At 36.0% G+C, this 20972-nt stretch overlaps 1 protein-coding gene across 1 annotated transcript; it reads right to left on the bottom strand.

Annotated features, from left to right (window-relative positions):
• Positions 1 to 1168: 1168 nt before the first annotated feature.
• On the bottom strand, positions 1169 to 19882 carry LOC129002659 (polycomb protein suz12-B-like). The gene is made up of 13 exons (XM_054430635.1): positions 19696 to 19882; positions 16856 to 16902; positions 15279 to 15462; positions 13644 to 13735; positions 10214 to 10403; positions 9635 to 9846; positions 8450 to 8639; positions 7029 to 7198; positions 6399 to 6652; positions 5692 to 5877; positions 4204 to 4408; positions 3440 to 3689; positions 1169 to 2013 (listed from the first exon to the last, which is right to left on the bottom strand). The coding sequence occupies exons 1-13, from the start codon at positions 19793 to 19795 to the stop codon at positions 1655 to 1657; spliced, it is 2439 nt and encodes an 812-aa protein (XP_054286610.1). The 5' UTR covers positions 19796 to 19882; the 3' UTR covers positions 1169 to 1654.
• Between the last annotated feature and the right edge of the window lie 1090 nt (positions 19883 to 20972).

Genomic DNA, 20972 nt, shown 5'->3' with positions numbered 1-20972 from the left:
TTAGCTACACTAGTTTATTAATTATAAAAATGCTTGAAAATAAATAAACTGTAAAAAGATAAGCTATGCTGAAATGATTGCAATGTATAAAACCGATAACTCATGTACTAAACACCTACTACCAAAACTGAACACGTAATAATTTGCTTACTTAGAATCAATGAAACAATACAGTGAACAAAAAATACAGCTTGGTTCTAAAAAGAATAATTAAATCTAAGATACAAAATAGAAACTCTAAACATACATTGTAGGATAATAAAAAAAAAATAAAAATAAATTACCAGACAAAACATTTTTCACTTTGGCAATTAAATTTTTGGGTAACTATAAACGGTCATACAAACACAAATTTATGAAATATGCACAGCCCACTACAAAAGAAATGAAGACATGGTCATTGGTCTTATTACACAAAAGCTGAAACAAATCTTAAACCAATAAATGGTACATTACCCCAGATTAGTCAATACAGTCAAATAAATCATCTTAGTAACTAAGTCTAGTAATTAATTTAAAAAAAGAACTAGAGTAAGTTTCGAGTAACACATAAAAACAAGTGTAACGATTTAAACAATAGAACAATTTGTTTCTGTTCCAAGAATATGCTCAATTATGCAGCTCATTTATGGATCAAAAGATCAGTGTAAAATACACGGTTAAGACTATTCCACAGGTAAAGTACAGGGACTTGAGCTTGAAGATAATTTAGTACTTAGGTGTTTATAGAGCACCAACTAAATACTTAGGGGCACTATGTTAAAGTTTGTCGTTGAGGGTTTTTAGAATGGTCCCTAACACAAATTTAAAGTCAATTCCTATTGACGGAGACTTAGCCTCAACCTCCCCCCCCCCCCTAACTTAGGGAACCAAGGGAAATATCCTACTCGACCTAGCTTTAACCACGTTAACAGAATTCAACCTACTTAAATGCTGATCTATTCTCGGACATGGCAAACTTTTAGGAGTGGTTCACAAACAAGTTTTTTTCTTTCTAAAAAATCACAACTTTTAAAATTGTAGCAATAAATGTTTGGGACTTTACAAACAAGGAGGAGTTTTCAAAGAAAATTAGACAGCTAAAAAATATGCACTGGTCTTCTACTTATGTAAAATTTTAGACCATAGGTCTATTATTATTATATATTGATTATTAAATTTATCATGATTGAAATTATGAGTAAAACCGGTGTTTTTACACAGCGGTTACACTAAAAATAGCGGTGGGTTTTTATGATTTTCAAAAAGATTTAGTCCTTTAATATCTTGTATACTGTAGTACAAATATTTTAAAGTTGAAAATTTTAAACAGCACAATGGACTGTGTTTTAAGGATTTTTGTGAGGATAACATGCTAAAATGGGAGAGTTCTCTCTGTCACAAGAAATAATTTCCATTGAGCAAGAGTGGACACTTTCCCATTAAGGTAAACCTGCTACCATCACAAAAAAACAAAACATATTTACTTGTCTTGTATCCTGAAATACTCACAATACTTAAAAAAATATGTTTTAAGTAGGCCTGTTTAGTAAATACCGCATACCTTTTCCTATCTAAGCTAAGTAAATCCTGAGATGAAGTTATGGTATATGAATTCAAGACACTGAGATTGTACTGAGAGCAGAGCTGTGAACTAAGCATATAAAATCATTGACTAGCTGCCACCACCCTTGGTCGCATTTACTACTGTACTGGACGTGCCGTTTTCCAAAGTCTTTTTCCTGAGAGCGTCGGTTGCGCCAGCAAATGATTTCCGCCTCAACAACACAACTGGGTTGCTTGACTCCACTGGATTGGATGACTTCCTTCTCAATTTGATGGCAGCTGACTCCTTATCTTTGTTTGCAGGCATAGGTTGTGGTCTAGGTATACTTACAGGAACACCGTTCGAGGCAATTTTCCTCTTAGCACTATCGTTCTTGTCCTTATCTTTCTCGCCTGGTTTTTCTAAGCCAGGATTCTTCTCTGGTTTCTTTTTCTCTTTCCCGCTTTCCACAGGCACATTAGGTTTTACTGTAAAGCAGGTATAATTTTTAAAATTTCAAGTCATTGAATGGAACAAGAGTTTTAGTTGAGGATGGTTTATGCTATCAAATACATTTAAGAGTCCAAAATCTAATTAACATTGTAATAACAGTGTGTATTGAGAGAATAACAGGAGAAAAAAATAGGCTAGCATACAGTAATTTAAAATCGATGAGAACAATTACTTAACTGACATTCTTGAAAATAAGATATACTTGTATTAAATAGAAAAGCTTCATCCATTATGTAAACTAACATCAGTTAGATTAGTTGAAAAAAATTAAAAGCAAGCCATCAGCTTTAGCCTACTTTAAAAATTAATGCACAATTAAGGGAACACTAAATAAACAGGCCGTAATGCTCCTTAGGCATGACTTCATCATAGGCGTCAGCAATGACGTAATGTTATTTTTTTAGTTATATTTTTGTTTCCCAAGAAAAGATTAAGACAAGTGGCTGATCGCAAACGGCAAAAATTACGTAATTGCCGTCGCCTACAATGACGTCATGCCAGAGGAGAATTACGGCCTATTTATTTAGTGTGGCCTTGGTACAATCTTTTTACCTCATAATATGAAGTTTGATCCACTGACTTTTGGATACTAAAGTAGACATCCAGCCTAAATGGACCAGCTGTAGCCTACTTATTATATAAAAATTTTTTAGATGAGCCACACTCATAGAGTATGCTACAGTTGCTGAGATAGTTTAAGTTTAACAAAAAGAGTTGGCATCTTCTACAAAAATTAGTAGGCCTAGTTTACATTTTTACACACTGTCAGTAGCTCATTTCAACATCTATGTGATAAGAAAACTGGGGACAACTTTAAGCTGCGGGTGGAAAATATAGGTCTGTTACGGTGGAACCCCTCGCATCCAACCAAGACGGGACCGGGCCATGGTCGGAACGGCCAAAAGGTCGGATATCGGGAGTAGCATAACCTGCAGTCTCCGTGACATCGGCAATCGTCTCCCGCGACGACGACAGCACCTGCGAGCATAGCTTGCAGTCTCCGCAACTTTGGTAACTGTCCGCAGGCGTGAGCTTCGGTAATCGTCCCTCCCGACAGCACCTATGTGTTTAACTTGCAGTCTCCCCGACCTCGGTTATCGTCCAAGACAGCAACAGCACCTGCGAGCGTAACTTGCAGTCCCCGCGACTTCGGTAATGGTCTTTCGCCATATCGACAGAACCGTTATTGGCGACAGAGGTGATTGTCGCCAATCATGCTTCGCATTATCGCCCCAGAAAACAAGTAGATGGTCGGACATTAGGTTGGATATCCCGAGGTCGGAACTGAGGGTTTCTACTGTAATAGTCAAAGGCTGAACTAAACAGTTTGGTACTCTCAAAACATCAATGACTTTAAATGACATTATTCAACTACTAAAGGAATCAGTATAACCCACTGACCTAAGCCGATGTTGAGCTTCTTCTTGGCAGGAGGGGCGGGGGAGGGGGAGGCAGGGCCTTCACTTGTTCGTTTCTTGCTCACATCCTGAGTCACAGGCCGCTTCTCTGCCTTGGGCTGGACGGAGGACGGTTTGCGCCGCTCTGTGGGGTTCTGTGCGGCCGGACTGTTGATTCTCCGTGTCTCCTGCGCTCTGATAGCTCCCTCCGTCACCCAGTGCTGCCGTTGCGCCTGGCAAGACTGTTGCAACACCTGTGACAGATGATACAGTTGAGTGTTTAGATAAAAAGGACAGGAACTTATGTCGGTTAAGTGTAAATACGGTTTTCAATCCAATTTTCTTATGCTTTCCTGAAATTTGTATGATTTGTACTAGCTACAGTAGAATTGAAATTACTTAAACACCAATCACCTCAAGGAAAAAAAAATAGCCAGAGAAATATGGTTTATATCAGTTTGTGATAACCGATAAATATTTAGATGTGTGCAAATTGTGTTCATGATGTGGCAAGTCTATTGTAGTGTTGTACCAATCGGTGGGTGAAGAAAAGACACCTGTGTTGCTAGTAGTGATGTGTCAAAACCGAATATCTAAACTTAAAACACAAAAACTTTGGAAAAGTTTTTGTCAGGGAGTTTTATTGTTGTTTGGCAAAATCTCTTTGAAGCAACACAAACCATCTATGCAGTAGACCTTCCTTTGATTAAACTTAGTTAGAATCAGCGTTTTCCACTCTTTATTTGAAAGTGTATTATTTAGACTAACCTTGCTCTCATCACCATCCTCTTCCACCAGCTCCTGCAGTTTCTGGATAGTCGTGTAGACTGTCACAGGACTGACGAGACCAAAGTCGAAGAGGTTGCACATGTGTAGCACAAAGTTGCGATACAGGTTCTTCTTTAACAGCTCCCTCCCCTTGGCCTGTAGGTACATGTTGCACGCCAACGGAATCTGGCAGTCTCCCACGTAACTGATTGTACAAACACAACACCAACCACTTGAATGTTTGACAGAGGTTTTTGTTGACAAAAATTAAGATTATGTGTTATTAAATGAAATAATAAATAAAGATTACATAACGTTAGTAGGGAGGAGGCCTATTTATTGGTTACAAAGTTTAGACGGAACACTGTCAAGGACAGGTTTAAATTATTTTTTTTAACTTCGCTGACATAAATTGTTGTAATAGTTCCGTTATGTATTATACAGGTTAGTTTTGTTCAAGGAAAGGCTCTAGGCCAGAATTTTGAATTGTAGAAAAAGGATGATAGCAGCTAGCTTACCTTGAAAGTGTAGGTAGGCCATAGAACATGTAGACATGTGTGCACAGTGTATTTTCTACAACAGTGTATTTTGACTATTACAGTGTATCATCCTTTTTCTACAATTCAAAATATATTATACATGGCTATTAAAAAATATTGACCCAACTTCATGACTTTGTATTTCAAAAAGTATAAATCGGACAGACATAAACTTTACACCATTAAAAAGAGGAAATTTTAAAGTTTTTTACCGTATTTGACCATAAGTAAACGACCGAAAAGGTTATTGCAACAATGGGCAGCCATTTTGTTTTACCGTCTGTTGTTAGTTGCTGCCTTCTGTGCAGCATGAGATTTTCTGTGTGGCAGAGTTTGCAAAACTGAGTCTCCTATTACAGTGCAGCGGGCTTTTTGCACCGAATTCAGTAATCAACCATTGACTAGAAAAAGCATAACTCGTTGCTTTAGGCAATTTAAAGAAATTTGCGACACAATAGATGCTGTCTGATGCATGGGACGAATTTATTTATTTATTTATTAAACATCATCACATTACATCAATTCTCTTGACAGGTGATTTGTCACAAAGTCTAATAGCCTACTAATACTATACTACATTTTAAAATAAAATAGCTTACAAAAGAAATAAAGCATATAATAAGCTACAAACCTATGGGAGAAGCAATATCTTTCAAATATACTCATTTTCCAGATATTCCTCTAACGAGTAAAACAGAATTTGGCTATAACTTAGATGTTTGCTGTGCAGCACAGGGGGACACATTGAGAATTTGTGATCAGTGTAAACAACACCTGAAAATATTCTCTTTCTAACGGTGTAAAACTTATTTGTTTCCGATTTATACTTTTCAAGATACAAAGTCCCGAAACTGGGTCTATATTTTTGGATAGCCCTGTATATTCATAATGATCACTACAAGGCTTGTGGGACTTACACCAGTTACTATTGGTTTATAAATCCTCTTACCCATGCCTCATTACATGAAGGTTCCACATCTTCATGAGTTCTTTCTCTCCTTCGTTCACATCTGTGAACTCATCTATCATCATCATGGTTTTGGTTTGCAGCCATTTAGGATCATTTTCATCTTCACTGTCAACATCCATTTCTTTGGGATATATTGGTAGACATGTTGTTGTGTGATGATATAACCTGCGTGAAAAAAAATAATACTGACATTAAACATATTATTTTTAACATAAATTTCTCCAAAATAAAACATACTCGTAAGTCAGTTTTTTAGCGAATTTCCCTTTAGCTATTACCGTAGGTGGCACGGTAAGATCCGGCAGGTCCGGGACTGATTTACTTTTTCATTTTGAAGTCCCCAGAGGCCAAAAACACTATTTGTTAAATTTTTATACAGTATATGTAGAGATTATATATGTAGGGTAAAAAATGGGGTTTCACATTTTTGACCCTAAAAACACAAAATTTTCCAATTTTTCTGTAGACCTTTTCAAAAGCTTAACTAACATATACACTTTATTAGTTTCTTTGTAGCAGCAAACCTAGGTACTCATTAAACCTAATGTTATAGATTTAATTGAAATTCAATTCAGATAAATGGAAATTCGCTTGGTCGGCAGGTTTGCTGCGGCAGGGGTATGTTTTTCTCTACCGAATGGTAGCGGATTTTTTTCTCACCCAGGCTCTAACTCTATTAAAATTACCTGTTGTGTCCAGTAATGTAAGGCCTCTGTCCATCAAACTCATTCTCGTCAAGTTCCAGGAACTCCGAGAGCGATGGGTGAGGTCGCTTGGGGTAACACACGAGGATGTTGGACACACAGGTGCGGCGGACGGGTCCGTTGCGAGAGAAGGCGCCACCTGGCGGCTGTGAGATCAGGTCTTGTGGACAGCCTGAGTAGGAGCCATCGTAATACTCATTGATAGCCACGTCTATCCGGGCACCTCCAGGGATAGGCTGGAACAACATTGGTTTTATAGGAACTCATCAGGTTAAATTATAAAACAACCTATTACACAGAACAATAATTAATTGTCAATTTCAACTTACAGATATGAAAATGTGGAGGAGTTCAAGAAATTACTGTATCTTGATTTGCTCATTAGTTTTTTTTCAAATTTTTAAAAAAAAAATATTTGCGCAAAATATATTTTTTTAAATAACTAAGTAGAGCTGGTAAAAGAAAGGCTCTAACAAAGGATTGTGATTCTTAGACCAAAGTAATAGCAGCTAGATTACATACTTTTAAATGTTTATAGTAATTTCCCCCTGGTAAACCATTCTTAAAAGCAATACAGCATGATTGGCCATGTAATGATTCAAGATAACTTACAACATAGGTGAAGGTGAACCTAGAGTGACACAGTTTGAGATGTTTGAGTAGACAATAGAGAGAGTCACAGTCCAGTGAACACCACGGACAGTGAAGATCCTCACACGCCTCCGTCTGTTGTCTGCTGTTGTTGTTGTACAGGAACTGGTACACTATCTGCAGTTTCTTGTCTGAGGATTAATAAAGAAATGTTAACAATTTTAATTTTTACATGAAAAACCACTGACCTTAAAATACTATGTTAATTAGTATTCTGCACTCTTAAATTATGCAGTTTTTTCCGAATGGTTAAGATGTTGAATTTGACTTTTAAATTTTAACAAACCAAATTTACCTGTGTATGTGCTGGCTGAACCAGTTAGAATGGACAAGGCCAAATTACAAGCCAAATTTTAACTTGTTTAGCAGGCTTTAAAGGACACTCCACACATTGGTAGTCTAATAGGGGATGCGGAATACTACCCCCAAGTGAATCGTGACGTCATGAAATCTGCCAACTAACCAATATGGGAGAGCCGTGTCCGCGATTGGACTACCCCCCCCCCTGCAGCAAAATGTGATGCTAGGTATTAAAGTTAATTTCATACATAATAATTATCATTGTAATTTTAATTCGAATGATTCCGTTTTATAACAGAAAAGGCATGTGGGGAATGTCAAACAGAATTTTGAAATGTTACATCAAGTTTAGTTGGTTAGGTTAGGTTAGTTTAGAACAGTTTGACAACGAAACTTGAGTGCTCGTAACTAGAAAACTGTCCCCCCCCCCTTCGATCACTGACGTCAACATGACATAGGAACCTGCTTGGGGGGGTAGTTGTCCGGGGGCAGTCTTGTGGCGACACACCTAATAGCTATCAAACATAGTACTGCTTCATGTTTTACTTAATACAATATACATTTAAACAAACAAATTTTTGTATAGAATTTACTATTAGTCAAAGAAAAAAAAAGATAAGTTAATTTATCATTTTAATTTTTACATCCTCTAGATACTTAATCCTATACTATATTGTATTGTAGATGTGTAGTATGTATGTATATGACGAAGGCCTATACATAGGCTAATGTGTTGACTTTGTCAATGATTTGTAAAAATCCAAAAGACAAATAAATGATATGATTTGATTTGATTTGATTAAGAACACAATAAAATACAATCATCTTCGGGTAAAAACAAAAACCGTATCGTTAACTTGAGCTGACATTCTATATGGTATTCATCAGAGCAGTATGGAGGTTGTAGCCAAAATATCTGCTCCAGTTACCAGTAATTTTCCCCAGTTTTACCTTGAAGATCACAATATTGCGGTGGACCATCAAAACTTACTTCTAGTGACCTGAAATGTCACTGAATGGCCTACTTAAATTGAACAAACACATTTTTAAACAAAGTAGAAGATGGATGCTGTAATGCCCACCTGGCCTGTCAACCTCCTTGCTAGCTTCTTTGTTGTCTGCTGCCTCCGCCTCCACCTGCTTCACACTGATTGGCTTCGGTCGGTCTACGAGAGTTGTCACAGGCTCTCTCGACCATCTCAGAAAAAACTTGATAGTGGGACCTGTGCTGAACTGTTCAAATGATGTGGACAATTGGTTCTCTATTTGCTCCTACAACAATAGTGAGCTGTTTTACACTTCCAAGCTATTGGCTAAGATTGAGATTTTAATGTTTAGCATCAAGATGTATTAATGAAAAAATAAACAGCCATGATTCATAAAGGGTGATTGAGAAAAGAAGCATGTTCAGATTCAAAACAAGGTTAGAATGGACAAGGCCAAATTACAAGGTATATTTTGATAGGAACGTATTTAGCCTATTCATAAATCACTCAATGAAATGCTCCATGTTGAATCATCCACAAGTAAATTTATTTAAATTCATTGTTAAGCCCCTGAGCTGTGGATATTATTGTAAGAATATATTACTTACGTCAATCAGCTCATTGAGTCATGAGTTTCACCTCAGTACATGTTTCGACACATTGTCATCATCAGCTGAGTTAGTACTTGTGAAGGTTTCATTCACCAGATGGCTTCATCATGTTGAATAAATTAACACGTAACATGTAACACGAATACGACACGACACATATACATTTATAACACCTAAAACTTGAATTAAGACATGCAGGCCTGCTTGAACAAAACATACGGTCACGCCGCGGGTCGGGGACAGATGATGACAATGTGTCGAAACATGTACTGAGGTGAAACTCATGACTCAATGAGCTGATTGACGTAAGTAATATATTCTTACAGTAAATTTATGTAAATAGCATGGGTTTCTGTTCCTGTAAAGAAACACAGATGGGTTTAATTTAACTTACTAAGGTTAGACTCCTGTGGAGTTAGATTAGCATTCTAACCTTTAAAAATGACTTCAACACATGCTATGTAAACACTGAAAGCCACTTCTGCATTTTGTCAATTAATTTAAAATTAAGTGCTATAACTCATTAAAATCTATATATATAAAAAATAATTAAAAATCTATCCAATATAATGAATAAATAAGGGAGATGTGACTTTTCCTCCAGATCTTGCAATATTGGTTATAACCGCCTGGCTCGCCTATGACTTTCCAGTATGGCATGTGTATTTACCTCTTTGATGTGGCCGATGTACTCCCAGGAGGAGAGGGCAATGGATGTTTTACTGCCCGGAGTCATAGGTTCCAACAGCAGTTCGTAATGCCCATCTGACAGCAAACACCTGTTCTGCTTGTCATAGATGATGAGGTCGGTGCCGTACTGGTGCCACTGGTTGTCTTCCTCTCCCTCGGCCTTCAGAGACTTGCGTCTCTTGTGAGGAGGTTCTGGAAACATCAGATTGATAGGAAAAACCAAAAACAGATGTGTTGAATATGCGGATATGTCTATGTTGAAGTCCAAGCACCACTTTGTCCAATAGGAAATACTATCTGTCACTGTTCTGTTTGTAGCTGTTAACTTACCACATAAACCATTCATAGAAAGAATCTTGGACCATTTCTTGATTTGTACGTAATGAAATTCTTGACCAAATGAAACATTTAGGTCCTATTAAAACGCATTCAAGTTCATGTGTAGGTCTACCATTAAGAAATTGTTTACTACAAATAGTTTTATTATTGAAATGTGTCAGCAATTAGTGAGAGATTATCTTTAATAAATGCAGAAGTCAAGACTCAGTTTAAGGTTTACCAGAATCAATGTCGCCATTGGTCATGTTCCCAGCAGCAGCATTGCCGACTCGCAGCAGGAGATGGTAAGACTTGGCCTGATTGCCCTCAGTGAGGCTGAAACACTCTGTAGGAATAGACAAGGCTGGCACCTTGGGTGGAGGATTGTCTTCTGATGGGTTATACGCTACGTAGCAAGTCCCCAACGATTTCTGCAATAGAATCATCAAATAAGTGATTTAAGTAATTGGTTACTTCAAGGGAAAAGGTGTAATAAAATAAAATAAATGCTTCTGGGAGTTTAGTTTACACAAATGATGAAACAGAAGCAAAAACAAGTTTGATTCGTATCAAGGAACATACAACTATTGGAGAGGCCGAAATAAGCTAGTTCATCGAAGTGAATTGTGATTTCCAACTACTAAGCGTTATCCTACTTTAGTTATTAATTAAAACTCCCACATATTTTTGCCTCGAAATGCTGTGTGCCGTAAATTCTAGGGAGTGCCAAAAATATGTTTCCCTGTTCGGGCAGCCAGAAATGTGACGTAAATTCTGAGGGGGAATACAATTAATTGTATTCACAGAACAGGCTAGACCTACCCCTAGAACCAGCCACACTCCAATTGCTTCCCCGGAGCACTCAGAAGCAGCTAAGCACAGAAGAAATTATTAAAAAACTTACGTCATCAATCCATTAATTGCTGTGGAGTACGCGTTTCAACCATCAGGTCATCCTCAGCTCCACTGTCACTAGGTTGAATTTGCTTCTATGTTGCATTATAGCAACAGCGTCGATATATTAAATAAATAGTCCAAACATATTTTACATTTATCACACATACACGACACGTACGAAACATTTAGGTAACAAATACTGTGATAACACCGTGCGCACGGCTGGACGGGCTCAGGTTTGCGGCTACACTGACTTGGTGGTCGGTATCCTACACTGAACTTTGGACCATGACGACATCTTCAGCTGGTTATCATTCTTTTATTGTCCATCAGCCTAATAATGGTGTCATACACTGGATTCGAATCAGAATGTATTTTTTCATTTAATATGTTTTGATTTTGCTTAAAACCCTTGTATATATTCATTTCTTCTAATCTTTCTAGCCGCTGTCCCTTTTTTACATTTGCTATAATTTCTAAATTATTGCTTATATTTGTGTATTTATGCCCCTCTATATTTAAGTGTTCCGCATATTTTGATTTTGTACTCTGTTTTGCTCCCGTTCCTGTCCCATTATTTACTACTTCTTTGACGTGTTCTTTAAATCTTAAATCAAAAGTTCTGCCTGTTTGTCCGATATAAAATGCGTCACAGTTATCACAATTGAGCCTGTATACACCTAAATTCTTGTATTTATTCTCTCCAATGGATTTATTTGCATTCCCCAATAATCTCTGTAAATTGTTCTCTGATTTAAAAGATACGGTGACATTTTGTTTTTTGAATGTTTTCCCGATAATATGCTCCGTTTTCTTTGAGTATCTAACAGACACATATTTTTTGTTTCTATCTAATTGGGATGAGTTTGAAGATGTTTGTTTAGCCATATGCCTATTGTAAAGTTTGTCAATTATAGACGGGTCATAACCATTCTGTTGTGCTATATATTTTATTGTGTTCAATTCATTGTTTCTGTCAGGGATGCTCATTGGTATATTAATTAATCTATGCAACATGGAGTTAAAAGCTGAAAGTTTGTGTGCAGTAGGATGGATTGATGACGTAAGTTTTTTAATTATTTGATAACTCAATCCGTTGTGCTACAATCTCAACAGAAGAAATTGTTTACCATAACGAAAAGCACACTATAATTTCACCACATTTCAAGCAATAATAATCTGTGATATTTGTAATTTATGTGTTTGTTAATGTAGTATGTTATTTATGTAGGCTATCTATTTATTTCAATGTATAGGCTATTTAACTATTTTTGAGATCTACTATCTGTAACCCGCGGGCTTTGCCCTGTTTAGCTTCTTAATTTTCAAGATGATCTCGTTCGCATGGCTCAATCACGTCCTGGTTGAAGTTCGTTCGCTACGCTCACTCACCTTTGGGTTGGAGCTCGTTCGCTACGCTCACTCACCTTTAGGTTGGAGCTCGTTCGCTGCGCTCACTTACCTTCAGGTTAGCTCGTTCGCTACGCTCAATTGCCTTCAGGTTAGCTCGTTCGCTACGCTAACTCACCTCCAGGTTGAAGTTCGTTCGCTATGCTCACTCACCTTTTGGTTGCAAGATAGCTGTTGTCATAAATGTAAAAGAAATAATAGTGCTGCACCCTGTTGGTAATCCTTGTAACTTTAATGCTATTGAACATCATAGAACAGAACCAACTTGTTTAATTGAAACAGCTGTTAAGATTCATTAATTCCATTTCTCATAAGGTTAACATGGGAAACTCCAGAGCCACTGGGGCGGAGCCGATTGGACGGATCGCGAAATTGATGGTGTATAAACCTATTCCATGACATTCTACACGTATGTACCAAGTTTCATGGCAATCGGTTCAGCGGTGTCTGAGTTTATCACTGCCAAACAAATATACAAACATCCTCTTTTATACTTATAGATTTCAAGGTGGCTACCTTACCTAACTTTTCTTGAATTTGAATTTTGTCACTTAAACCTTTTTTAAGCTCAATGGTAACTTAGGCCTAATTAAAAAACAAACACTTTAAATTTTAAATCAACTATTTTTTGTTTTTAAATTACAAGGATTGAAACAAATTAAGGTTTGGTTATTCTTTTAGCTAGGGTATAGCCTTGTAATATTAATAGAGAATGTTGGTTATATATATTTTGTCTCTAGCCAGCTCTTGTCTTGTTATTGTTTGGTCCTCCACCTCTCGCAGGTGGAGGACCAAACAATATTGTGCCGGAATCCCACCATTGATTTTGCGTTTCAATCAATTAAATCATTCTTTATTTTGTAGTTTCATTAAGAATAGTACAATGGCGTCAATAAAAATACAATAATATAACTTAAAACTAGTAGGCTACAAGTTTTTTTTTTTTTTTTTTTGGCTTAACAATATCATGAAAAATTTATTGCAAGTTAATGGTTCAGATCGGATTCAAGGAATTCCTTCAAGGAGTAGGCAGGTCTGTCTATCAGCCACTTGTGAAGTTGTGTTTTCAGCTAGCGCTTGTTTTCCAAGGGCTTACCCCTTTTAATTAATAGAATTGGAACTTGGGTTACAGATAAATCCGGGTACTTTGCCCCTGCTATTTTCCCTCCCTTTGGCATTACTAAGGGCCTGTTAGCACTTTAGTTTAGTGCTGCTATCTGTTGGTTGTTGGTTCTTGTAAAACCATGTCCACAATGACTGGAACACAGTGCATGCTATGAATGTTCCTGTACTAGGCCGCGGCCAGCCACCACGCAACTGCGGCAAACGTCTTAAGTTAAAAAACAAAACTAAGTAAAATTTACCGTTTGAACTGGACATGATACGTCTTTTCTTTTTTTGTGGCAGATCTTCAAAAGCAAAGTTTCCACTTGAACAGGGTCTGGTTGGCTTTCACCTGAAATTTAAAACTTAAGTTAGCATGAAAATAATTGTAGACATTGTAAAATAAAAATGCATACACATTTTTCATTGGAAAAGTTAGGTCTAGTTAAACCTTAACCCAAACTAGCAGCAAAACCCGGCTTTGCCCTGGAAAAAAACAATGTACAAAAAAGTGGTTATAGAGTAAATTTTGTTCTGTTATCATAGATTTACACATATCTTGGTACTATTTAATCTAGAAATATATTCAATATTAGAGTATCAAAATTGGTGTAAACTTCCATACAAAGGGAATGGGGTGGTTCTTTTCAAAGAATGTAACAAGATCAATAAGAATTTGGCTAGAGGTTGTGGCCTCACAGAAGCTGAGTTCAAACAATACTTGAAAATGGTCGGAGACGTTATTCCTCTTAGAAGTCTTCATGGGAGATCCAGGGACGGGAACCAGTGCAGGTATTGTCCTGTATCTGAGAAATTTATTTTTGAAACTCTTGCCCACGTCCTTGGAAAGTGCCCATTTAGTAGTCTTCTACGAAATACCCGCCACCATACCATCAGAAAAATCATAGCTGATCAATTCAGAAAGAAAAGTTACGAGGTCTATGAAGAGGTCATGGCTATAGAAGAAGAGGGCTCTGTGAGGCGGAGTGACATCATTGTTATAGACAAGGAGAAAGATTTCGGTCTCATTATAGACCCAACAGTTCGTCTTGAGACAAATGAAAATCAGCCACAGGAAGTCCATGAAGAAAAAGTAAATATTTATAATAAAACTATCCCCTATTATTCGGAGAAATATAAAATATCTAAATTTGAAGTATATGGACTACTCATTGGATCAAGAGGAACAATTCCTCAACAAGTTGAGAAATTTTGGAAGAAATTCAATTTGGAAAATCAAGTGCTATATTTAATATCTTTAACAGCCATAAAATTTTCTATTAATATTATAAGAAACCACCTATATAACAATTATCATAATTAGGTTTAAACAAACTTGCAAAATGTATTGTAATATTATTCTTTGTTCTACAGCAGACTACAATGTGTAGTAAGATTTCAATTTTTAAAAATAAATTTGAATTTATATATGTAGCACATGTTTCCTTACATTGCAATTAAAATACTAACAGCAATTAAATTATCCAGCTGATCATAATGTAAACAAATATGTTCTTCATAAAGATAACATGGGTACTTAAAAGCCACTGGGGCAGAGCCCAAGGGACTTTTTCAAAAATGTAAGGTCAGTTTGCAAATATACACACTTAGACGGACATTTTGGTATATAATCTTAAATCTTAAAACAAAAAAGCCTTATTGTTCACAAAGTTTCATGTAGCGTATGAATAATATAGATAGGTAGATAATCTTTTTAAAGTACTATATCTACATCGCATGTTTACACAACACTTGACAATTTTTAATAAAGAATGCTTTTTACTGGTACCTACTTAATACAGCAGAAAACACTTGTACATACATTTTACATGAAATAGGATAAATACAAAGACCATGAATAAAATAACATGTACAGGTATACATGTATTAGATACCTTTTTTGTCATAGAAACCCAGAAAGGTGAGTGTCATATACCCAGCTAGAAGCTGGCTGCTACTGTTGCCTTGTGATCGCTGCACTCTTTCTAAAATGGAGTCGATACGGAAATTCTTTCTCGACTTGTTGGATCGGGACATACGATTCTTCATGTAGGTTAAGGTGCGATTCAGAAAAATCGGCTGAAATATAAAAATAATATTGTCAATCTGTCTTAGAGTATAAGTTTTTTCCTTTCGTTTACAGGTCTAGTTAAAAATTTATTAGATGTTTCCGTAAAAACTTTATAAAGACGCAATCATACAATTGGTGTGTATTTATAGACATAACGAGGGAAGTGTCTAAATTCCTATAAAAGTTTAACTCTCTGTAGGTCGCAATGTATCATTTTGATTCAAGCAACAACCTTTTTGGCCGTCATTTTTTCATGCGCGCACCGTTTGCTATCCCCTCACTAATGTGGACCCCCTTATTTATCCCAAACCAGCCAGTGCTGACCTTTCCCATGGCACATTATAAAAATTATATCAATTTAATACAGTGTGACTTATTATTATTTGTAATTTTGTATTATTTTGATTCAGTGACAAGACAAGGAAATAATATTAAAAAATAAATAAAAATAAAAAAATCAGTTTAGGTATAATTATTTCCAAGCATTTATCCATATTAAGTTATTTAAAAGTTAATTAACTTAAAATCTGTTATTTATGTGTCAAAATGAGACAGTGCGACCATTCCCGTTTGGTGCACGCACCAATAGCTATCCCCTCATTAATGGGGACCCCTTATCTATCCCAAACCAGCCAGTGCTGACCTTGCCCAGGGCAAATAAAAAAAAAGTTATCAATTTGATACAGTACATAAAAAAAAACATTGTCATGCAAAAAAGATTTTTGATGGCAAGGAGTTTAAATAAGATCTTCAATTATAATATTCCAAAAATACAACGTAATTTGTCATTCAATGTTTATAAAAATATTATAACAGACAAATCAATCATTGCAAAGATGAAAACGATACGCAATTGATTTAACTGTGTATCAACTGTACAGTGCGACCCTTCTGGTAATTATTTAGGTATGACCGACGGAGGGTTAAAACCATCAGGTACAAAGCAATAATCTCAAAAGCTTTGAACTAAGTTTTAGTTAGGCCATGATAGCTTAGTGACTTAAATTAATAAAATCAACCTACCGGTAACCCAAACCAGTGGCCAATAAATATATAGTTTTTGTAGTCATTTTATTTTTTTGTAATAATAAACATGATAACAGGGCCCCTGGGTCTGATGACGTACCTCAACATAAAAAATGTCTGAATAAAAACAAAATATGTGTCTGACTAAATACAAAAAAAGTAATGGTCAGCTAAAAACTTTCAAATTAATAAACTACATCTGCAGAATGTATAGTACGGTAACAAGAATGTTTAGTCCCATTTGTAATTCATTCAGATCTTCAATTCAGGCCCTTTTCTATATATCTTATTAGAGATTAAGATATCAGAATAATCAGAATCTTATTTTGAATTTAGATATTGAATATTGAGTTTTGCAGAACACAAAATACTTACGCTTAGTACATTGCGAGATCGTAAGAATCTGTATATCTGAGTAGGTTCTGTAAAACAAAATTCAAGTCAGTTTATTTACATTACAGTAAACCCTGATGTTTGGTTGTTTGGAATAATTGCCAGAATAACTTATACCAAATATTATATACTAATATTATAAATGTGAAAGTTTGTGTGTTTGTTTGTTTGTTTGTGTGTTTGAAGTTCAATCACGCATAAACCACTGGGCGGATTGGGCTGAAATTTGGCATGATGATAGCTTACAATCCCGATTAACATATAGGCATATTCTTATCTCAAAAATCCTTTCGGGCTCCGCCCCAGTGGCTCTGAAATTCCCCATGTTAACCTTGTGAGTATTCATATTCAAAGGGAATTAAAGAATTTAGTCAGCTGTTTCAACTAAAAAAGTTGGTTCTATGATATGAAAAAGCATTAAAAAGTTATAAGATTTACCAACAGGGTGCAGCACTATATTTTTTTTGCATTTATGAAAACAGCTAATTTGAACTTAGCAGCAACAAAAAACTGTGAATGGCAATGAGAACTGTCAAAGTAGGATTGTTTAATGTTATGTTTATGTTTTTCATTTCATGAATAATTTGTGATATTTTGCGAATTGTTGATAATTTTTTTTCTCTATTGTTTAGGTGAAGTGGTACCGGTAGTACATTATGGCTATGGTAGATGTGTAAATGGCTATAGAATACTGTAAATTTACAAAAGCAAATTTTATCAAACTGTGTCCTCCCTTATTGCAAACGCAAAGCTTGAGTATAACTGCAATTAGCATTTCATACTTATATTCCAACCCCGTACGAAGGACGGGTACTCTGCTAGTACCAAATATGTACATGCCAATAAATAATGTAAAAAATATGTCTGATATGGTATATAGTGTGACATTTAACAGCTGTTGTGTATTAATTATTAGTATTGTTGGTTATGGTTTGTGTTTACATTAGTTGAATTTCTTGAAAATAAAATGGACTTTATTAGAAAACTATTTTGTGTGATACAACTTTATTACTGGTGGCAGCGGTCAAAATATTAAGGTAAAATAAAACCATACAGCTATTATTTCATCCTAGAACAACACATTGAAAGCCCCACCACCTATAGATTTGAACAAGAACACTTTTGATGAATGGGCTAGATTCAAGCAAAAGTTCTTTTTGTATTTAGAAGCTACTGAGAAATCTAAAAAGCCCGGTCCTTTGTTTAATGGGGAATGATTGTTTGGACATTTTTAATAACTTCAAACTAGAAGATACAGATAGGGATAATTTAGATAATGTTGTTCAATCTTTTGATGACTACTTTAAGCCAAAAGTCAACACTGCTGTAAACAGATATGCGTTTTTTTCAATATGAGACAAAGACCAGAGGAGCCAATTGACACATTTGTAACCCACCTGAAAACTCAGGCAAGAAAATGTCAGTTCGGTGAACAAGAGGATAGTTTAGTTAGGGATTTGCTTATTATTGGAACCAAAGATGTGATGACTAAAGAAAGGCTGCTAATGGAATCTGATTTAAAGCTTGATACAGCTATTCACTATTGTAAGGCTAGGGAAGAGAGTGTAAAAACAAGTTAAAAACATGGGAGAAAGTTGTTCTGATCAAAACCATCACGATCATCCTAGTCCTGAAATTCATAAGATAGCTAAGAATAATGATTTCAGGCCAGCTAAAAATGAAATTAAGAAGACCTGTTTTAGGTGTAAGACTAGCCATAGTTATAGAAACTGTCCAGCTTGGGGGAAAAGGTGTACCAACTGTAACAAATTAAACCACTTTTCAAAAGCTTGCAAAGAAGCAAGGTTAAATTCTGTAGAATATGAAGACAATTTTAAAGCCTCTGAAGGAAATTTGATTAGTAGCCTATAGAAAAAATTGTTAGTGTAGATTCTGTGAATTCTTGGACTCAAAAGCTTATTGTAAATGGAATAGAAATTTCTTTCAAACTTGACACTGGTGCAGATGTAAATGTTATTCCTTACAACATTTTTTGGAAAATCTCAACTGATTCAAACATGAATCTAGGCCTATACCCTAGTTCGGCCGCTTAGAAAACAACCTCCTCCAGCATTGGTTTAGCATTAGCGCACAGGTCGTTTTCTAAGCGGCCGAGCTATAGTAGAACTTTTCTTTGAGAGTGATCGATAAAAACAATAGCCTACAGTGGTGATCTGGACCATAGACAAATGGAATAAATATAGACCGTCAGCTGTGCTGCGGTTAGCATAAGTTCTGGAGTCCACCACTAGGCCTAGGTTTGCCGTGTAGTTATGGCACACACCGCTGCAGCGTCTGCTGGTCACATACGGCTCCTGCGCTCCTTGCCTGCAGCGGTGTGCGCCGTAACTACATGGCACACCTAGCGATGGGCGCCGGAACTCCTTTGAGTCTATATAATTTATTCTATTTGTCTATGACTGGACGTAAACTTAGTTTTGCATTTATTTAGGCCTAACCTCACGATATTTTTAAGGCAAAATCTTCTGTGGCCGTAATCTATGAATTTATATAGGTTAGGCCTATATAAAAGTACCTAGACTAGGCCTAGCCTATGAGTTACATTCTCAACTGAGTAGACTTCACTTAGGATACTACCTAAATACAGTTTAGGCTAGATAGGTAATTTTAAAACATATGGCATTTTAATCAATCCTTACAAATATTGCAATACATCAACTGTACGGTAGTAGGAAGAAATTGAATAAATTGCAAGCCCGTAGGTTTAGTATCTATTTTATAGCTTAGCTTAATGTAATGGAAAAAATGAAAACCCTAGCCTATGATGGAAACAAACCAAAACAATGGTGTTATCAACTCACTTTCGAACGCCTGAAGAAATAACTCATGATCAGCTTGCACGAGGTCTGCCCTGGAATTTTTAGAGGAATCGCTTTCCTTATCACGCCTTTTAGGAGGCATTATGATATAAATATTCGTCACACAACAACCGAGAAAACCTTTCACAAGAAACTACGAAAGCCGACAACCGACACAAGAGGACACAACAAATTGTCGCCACTTCACTTCACTTCTTGCTTGCTTGCTTTTTTTCTGGGGGAGCGGTGCTGACCAACTGAAACCCGCGAATCACTCTACGGTAAGACAGTCCATGGAGAAACACTTGATAATAAAGGCAAATAAAATAACCATTGCGATCCAAAAGCTATACAGTTGCAATTTTCTGATTAGGATTTTATACCGCAATGATCCACTACCCCGGCCACAGCAAACCTGCAACTAAGCGAATTTCCATTCACCTGACTGGATTTCTACTCAAATATTCCCTTAAAATTATCAGATTAATTTCCCTTATTAATTATTAATAGATAGGTAACAGAGTACACAGTACAAAAAACATTAATAACAGAGTATACTTAGGGTTGCTGCTACAGGGAAGGTAATGCGGTGTATTTTTTATGTTAATAGCTTAGTATTAAATAATCAAAATTGTCAAATTTGATTAAAATATCCATAAACAAGCAAACCACACAAGTTGATTTATTTTCCATAAGAATAACATGGGAATTTTTATACATAAATAAAATTATCTCCGTAACCACTAGGCATACAACACTCCAGTATACAAAACTATTTGTTTTAAGCTCAACAAAATGGTTTTGAGAAAATGTCATTTTTTGTTTCAGGGTTGATAATGGGAAAACCTTATATCCCCCATAAAGCCCTGTTCCCATAGTCCGATAACGCTGGTTAGCAAACTCATTCGAATAAACCTAGGTTTACCTTACACGTTTGTAGCAGATTTAATAAAAATTGCATCATTTATGCTTGAGTTATCGTGCTAACGGACATTTGATTACATATATACATTACATATATACCCTTGGCACTATAGCACGGCCGCCTTTAACTACAGGCCGCGGCCTGGTAGAATTGGCAACGTCGCAAGTGGTGTTGTTCAGTGACAGACGTCCTATAAGATAACATGGCAGACAGGTGACATCAGTTCATTAATTCGCACTTTATTGATTTAAATTTAAATTTATGAACATAAATTTATTAAAATATTGAAAATAATACATACAGAATTGAAAACCGAAACAATATAAATTAAAATTTATATCTGTACATTTTTAAG

The sequence above is a fragment of the Macrosteles quadrilineatus genome, unplaced genomic scaffold, assembly GCF_028750875.1.
Source record: "Macrosteles quadrilineatus isolate MER2022 unplaced genomic scaffold, UCM_ALF_1.0 Scaffold_9__3_contigs__length_116548681, whole genome shotgun sequence".
NCBI classification, from domain to species: Eukaryota; Metazoa; Arthropoda; class Insecta; order Hemiptera; family Cicadellidae; genus Macrosteles; species Macrosteles quadrilineatus.
This window is presented reverse-complemented; position numbering and strand designations above follow the sequence as displayed.

Excerpts from the sequence above, each read along its gene's own strand:
- LOC129002659 (XM_054430635.1), bottom strand. The coding sequence starts at position 19,795 with ATGCCTCCTAAAAGGCGTGATAAGGAAAGCGATTCCTCTAAAAATTCC. Across the intron at positions 8,640-9,634 it reads ACATCGGCCACATCAAAGAG|GAGCAAATAGAGAACCAATT; the intron begins GTAAATACACAT and ends CTATTGTTGTAG. Across the intron at positions 2,014-3,439 it reads GAAGCTCAACATCGGCTTAG|TAAAACCTAATGTGCCTGTG; the intron begins GTCAGTGGGTTA and ends CCTGCTTTACAG.